The sequence below is a fragment of the Mizuhopecten yessoensis genome, unplaced genomic scaffold (genome assembly GCF_002113885.1).
Source record: "Mizuhopecten yessoensis strain PY_sf001 unplaced genomic scaffold, ASM211388v2 scaffold641, whole genome shotgun sequence".
NCBI lineage: Eukaryota > Metazoa > Mollusca > Bivalvia > Pectinida > Pectinidae > Mizuhopecten > Mizuhopecten yessoensis.
In genome coordinates, this window is record NW_018403648.1 from 217,450 (window position 1) to 223,696 (window position 6,247).

Here is a 6,247-nt window from a genome sequence, read left to right on the forward strand (position 1 = left end):
CAGATGAAACGTCAAAATTATGCAATCACACTGAAAGTGTTAGCATGTGACATAATTTGAATTCTAGCAAATCCTTCTGTACAGTTCAAATGGAATTTTTGCCATACACTCAAAGGCAATAATGTAAACTGTGAATGGTGCTATATTGAGAACACCATTTATAAGGCAAGTAGTAAAGATCTTATGCCCCAACTTTTTGCATTTTTTTTTAATTTATTTTATCTAAAAAGTAAAGTTTTAAAATTTATTTTCTATCAAAATAAATTTAATTAGTATTCTTAAGTTGTTACTTATTTCAAAGTTTAGTAATTATTGGTAATTCTGAATAAATGATATTTCTGTAAGCTTCTTAAATTCTTCGACAACCTGCCGTAGGTGTCATCCATCCTCGGTACCCCAGGGGTTATGCTTACTTTCCCTCACTCTGACATTATAAATATGTGGGGTCCAATGACATAAACGGTTTGTTTATTTATTTATCATTGTAGCGATGACACAGATACTCTTTACTTATTTCTAGATATTTTAACAAACAACCATTTTAATATCACAAAAATACTGGTTCCCAAGGCTCCTTTTCCTGTCACATCAACTTCACCTCAATGTTTGTGTTTATATATTCCTGGTCGATAGGCATCACAGTCTCCACTGTGGTGGTCAAATAAATAAAGAAAAGTAGTCAACATTGCCTGCTTGCTGACAAACTCTTCAACTTTTTCACAAACATTGTTACGATGCATCCCAAACCCATAACATACTGTCTTTAACACTTCTCATGAATTTCTGACAAATAAAGCCTTCAGCAAAACCAATAATCCTTAACTACAATTTGAATTGCCACACAAATACAATTTCATGATAAAAAAAAAACTTGACAAATTGTCAAAGTCTTGTTTCTTCTCCATAACCAATCCTGAAATGTGAAATTCTGTCTTGTTTGTAAACATTCTCTCGTAAAATTGAAATTGATTCATGGCTGATTTTAATTCAACTGTTGGCAAATGTAACAGTGCATGAAATAAAAGGGCACTGTTTCATCTAAATCAATCATGCATTATCTCTGGCCAGCCACATTCAAGATGGCAAAAACAAACATGAAATATAATCAAACTGATATTATTGTGAAAATTCTGCTATTTCATGTACTGTAGAAATACAGGCTTAGTATCAATGCCTTGAAGAATTTAAACATAAAGCCGAGGTATGTGGAAGTTTGCCAAATCATAAATAACAACATGACTCTAAGGAATGTCAGAGTTGACTGCTAGCCAAAGCCATGACACTAAGGAATGTCAGAGTTGACAGCTTACCAACAACATAACACTTAGGAATGTCAGAGTTGACAGCTAACCAACAATATAACACTAAGGAATGTCAGAGTTAACAGCTAACCAACAACATAACACTAAGGAATGTCAGAGTTGACAGCTAACCAACAACATTTACTTAGGAATGTCAGAGTTGACAGCTTACCAACAACATAACACTAAGGAATGTCAGAGTTGACAGCAACCACTACATGACACTGACTTAATATATACCTGTTAACAAGGATACTGACTTAATATTTATCTGTTAACAAGGATATTGACTTGATATATACCTGTTAACAAGGATGCTGACTTTATATATACTTGTTAACAAGGATGCTGACGTGATATATACCTGTTAACAAGGATGCTGACTTGATATATACCTGTTGACAAGGATACTGACTTTATATATACACCTGTTAACAAGGTTACTGACTTGATATGTATCTTTTTAACAAGGATACTGTCTGTATATATACCTGTTTACAAGAGTACTGACTTTATACACCTGTTAAGAAGGATACTGACTAAATGCACCTGTTAACAGGGATACTAACTTGATATATACCTGTTAACAAGGATGCTGACTTTATATATATAACGTTAATATGTACTGACTTTATATATACCTGTTAACAAGGATGCTGACTTTATATATACCTGTTAACAAGGATACTGACTTATTTAATATGTATCTGTTAACAAGGATACTGACTTAATACACCTGTTAACAAGGATACTGACTTAATACACCTGTTAACAAGGATGCTGACTTTATACACTTGTTAACAAGGATGCTGACTTTATATATACCTGTTAACAAGGATGCTGACTTTATATATACCTGTTAACAAGGATGCTGACTTTATATATATAACGTTAATATGTACTGACTTTATATATACCTGTTAACAAGGATGGTGACTTTATATATACCTGTTAACAAGGATACTGACTTTATACACCTGTTAACAAGGATGCTGACTTTATACACTTGTTAACAAGGATGCTGACTTTATATATATAACGTTAATATGTACTGACTTTATATATACCTGTTAACAAGGATACTGACTTTATACACCTGTTAACAAGGATGCTGACTTTATACACTTGTTAACAAGGATGCTGACTTTATATATATACCTGTTAACAAGGATACTGACTTTATACACCTGTTAACAAGGATGCTGACTTTATACACTTGTTAACAAGGATGCTGACTTTATATATATACCTGTTAACAAGGATACTGACTTAATACACCTGTTAACAAGGATGCTGACTTTATACACTTGTTAACAAGGATGCTGACTTTATATATAGCTGTTAACAAGGATGCTGACTTTATATATAGCTGTTAACAAGGATGCTGACTTTATATATATAACGGTAATATGTACTGACTTTATATATACCTGTTAACAAGGATGGGGACTTTATATATACCTGTTAACAAGGATGGTGACTTTATATATACCTGTTAACAAGGATACTGACTTATTTAATATGTATCTGTTAACAAGGACACTGACTTAATTAATATGTATCTGTTAACAAGGGAACTGATATGATTTTTAGAACCAACTAGAGGTACCTGCGGTAATAAGAGGTTTGAGGTAGATATAACATACCGCCATCACAGACAACACCAGCATCCTCATTATGGCCACATCCACTGACAGATGTTCGGTCTTTACAGTCACGGATGTCAGATTCTGTTCCTTTACAATCCACCTCCTCCATCAAGCTTGCTTTGCCACTTCCTGGCCCAAACTCGGCCTTGTATTTGGCTTCTCCTCCGCTGTAACAAAACGAAAGCTGTGTCAAACATCTCTACAAATATCCTTTTTAAATGTCTCATATTAATAACAGTACGATACAATGTATGTGGATTTGAAACGGCATCACGATACATTTGACAACCATTTTAGCCAAATTTAGCAATAATTATGATAGGGAAACGTTGAGTACCACATACTGAAACAATCAAGAGTACCGCAGGGCGGAAGAGAATATATGCCTGTCCCATATCAATCAGACATACTAAAAATCCTAACTATGATGCATTATTGTGTCCAAATGTATGAACATATGGAAATGTAAGGAAAATTGAAGAAACAACATTTGCACCATATTTAAAAGTCAGGAAAGTTGAGAACTAGTCCAGTGATGTAGTAAGAGGAGAAAATTTAAACATAATGTACTCAACCAAATAATTTAAGCCGAGGGAATAAAGAAGAGGTAAATTAATGCAGAATGGACATTTGAGGCAAATTAATTGGAGAAGGTGAAAGGGGTATTGATAGAGAAGGGAAGAGGGGAGTTTATGGGGAAGGGAAAATGGTTGGATGGAGAAGTGGATAAACTGGGAGTTGATGTGGAAGAGAGGGGATAGGGTGGTTTACAGAAATGGAGTTAATGGAGAACTGGGAGTTGATGTGGAAGAGAGAGGATAGGTTGGTTTACAGAAAGGGAGTTAATGGAGAACTGGGAGGAGGGGGAAAAGATCAGGATGGAAGAGTAAAGACAGGTTTGTACAATGTACTATGAAATTGAATGCTTTTTTGGGGCCTATTAAGGTATTTTTTCAATAAAATTGACCCAGTGTGTAACCTGGATGCCTCTATTTCTGGTACTTCACATGTACTATCTTGGAGAAGGTGAAAGGGGTATTGATAGAGAAGGGAAGAGGGGAGTTTATGGGGAAGGGAAAATGGTTGGATGGAGAAGTGGATAAACTGGGAGTTGATGTGGAAGAGAGGGGATAGGGTGGTTTACAGAAATGGAGTTAATGGAGAACTGGGAGTTGATGTGGAAGAGAGAGGATAGGGTGGTTTACAAAAAGGGAGTTAATGGAGAACTGGGAGTTGATGTGGAAGAGGGGGGATAGGGTGGTTTACAGAAAGGGAGTTAATGGAGAACGGGGAGTTGATGTGGAAGAGAGGGGATAGGGTGGTTTACAGGAAGGGAGTTAATGGAGAACTGGGAGTTGATGTGTAAGAGAGGGGATAGGGTGGTTTACAGAAAGGGAGTTAATGGAGAACTGGGAGTTTATGTGGAAGAGAGGGGAAAGGGTGGTTTACAGAAAGGGAGTTAATGGAGAACGGGGAGTTGATGTGGAAGAGAGGGGATAGGGTGGGTTACAGAAAGGGAGTTAATGGAGAACTGGGAGTTGAGGTGGAAGAGAGGGGATAGTGTGGTTTACAGAAAGGGAGTTAATGGAGAACTGGGAGGAGGGGGAAAAGATCAGAACTGGGAGTTGATGTGGAAGAGAGGGGATAGGGTGGGTTACAGAAAGGGAGTTAATGGAGAACTGGGAGTTGATGGGGAAGAGAGAGGATAGGGTGGTTTACAGAAAGGGAGCTAATGGAGAACTGGGAGTGGATGTGGAAGAGAGGGGATAGGTGGTTTACAGAAAGGGAGTTAATGGAGAACTGGGAGTTGATGGGGAAGAGAGAGGATAGGGTGGTTTACAGAAAGGGAGCTAATGGAGAACTGGGAGTTGATGTGGAAGAGAGGGGATAGGGTGGGTTACAGAAAGGGAGTTAATGGAGAACTGGGAGTTGAAGTGGAAGAGAGGGGATAGGGTGGTTTAGAGAAAGGGAGTTAATGGAGAACTGGGAGTTGATGGGGAAGAGAGAGGATAGGGTGGTTTACAGAAAGGGAGTTAATGGAGAACGGGGAGTTGATGTGGAAGAGAGGGGATAGGGTGGGTTACAGAAAGGGAGTTAATGGAGAACTGGGAGTTGAAGTGGAAGAGAGAGGATAGGGTGGTTTACAGAAAGGGAGCTAATGGAGAACTGGGAGTTGATGTGGAAGAGAGGGGAAAGGGTGGTTTACAGAAAGGGAGTTAATGGAGAACTGGGAGGAGGGGGAAAAGATCAGGATGGAAGAGTAAAGACAGGTTTGTACAATGTACTATGAAATTGAATGCTTTTTTGGGGCCTATTAAGGTATTTTTTCAATAAAATTGACCCAGTGTGTAACCTGGATGCCTCTATTTCTGGTACTTCACATGTACTATCATAAGTAGATCGCACTGAACACTTCTGAGAAGATCATGGCCAATATTTATTGTTAATTAGCAATACTTGTTTTATATTAAGGTTTCCGTACCTGTAACCCAGCATCCTACAAACAACCATGGCATCAGTGTTTCCCCAATAGTCGTCACACACTGTGCCCCACAACCCATTCTTGTTGACTTCAACACTACCTTCCAACTGAGAACGCCTTTTATTGCCCACAAGTCTAACATCTTCATTTCCTGTAAGGAAAAAAAAATTCTTAGTTGAATATAAGCGATAACAACTTCTTTTTTATTATTAGAACACTTGATTTTCATATTAATTTTGGAAAACATATCATATGAAAAGTCTGTCTTATATCATCTATAGTTGTAGACAGCTACAGAGATAAATTAATGAAAATGCAACGAAGACCTTTACACAGTATTATTTTCCAATTGGAAACAGTTCATGTATTTGTCTCATTTTATTGTTCAGAGTAATCAGGGACCAATCAAGTGGTGACAGCAAACACAAATCTTGGTTGTAAATCTTAACTGGTTTCTGATAATATGCATGTACTGTCTGATGAAAATCAGAAAATTAAAACAAGAGGCCCATGGTCCTTAATGGTCACCTGATATAGTTATACAGAGAATTGATTTTTGTTTATAACATTAACAGAAATATTATTCAAAGTGACCCAAAACAATAAAACCACCTTATAATTATTGAATATCTAGCATACAGAGTTAAGACCCCTGGGGGTCAGTCAGTGCTGATTGGTGCTTATTATCAAACTGCTACCTAATACTGATAATGCTAACCCAAATTGAATTACTTCCAATGGAAATTAAACAAATGTTGGTCCAAAATGTGATTTCCCTATATAAACTATAGTAAAGTTTACCCCCTCCCCAGGGG

The 6,247-nt window shown here is 37.1% G+C and overlaps 1 protein-coding gene across 1 annotated transcript in view; it reads right to left on the reverse strand.

Annotated features, from left to right (window-relative positions):
• Positions 1-6,247, reverse strand: part of LOC110451333 — an 83,281-nt gene that overhangs the window by 54,409 nt on the left and 22,625 nt on the right. Inside the window, exons 3-4 of the mRNA XM_021499275.1 lie at positions 5,433-5,583; positions 2,948-3,117 (exon numbers count right to left, since the gene is read on the reverse strand). Of these exons, the coding sequence (XP_021354950.1) occupies positions 2,948-3,117; positions 5,433-5,583 (321 nt within the window). The remainder of the gene's footprint in view (positions 1-2,947; positions 3,118-5,432; positions 5,584-6,247) is intronic.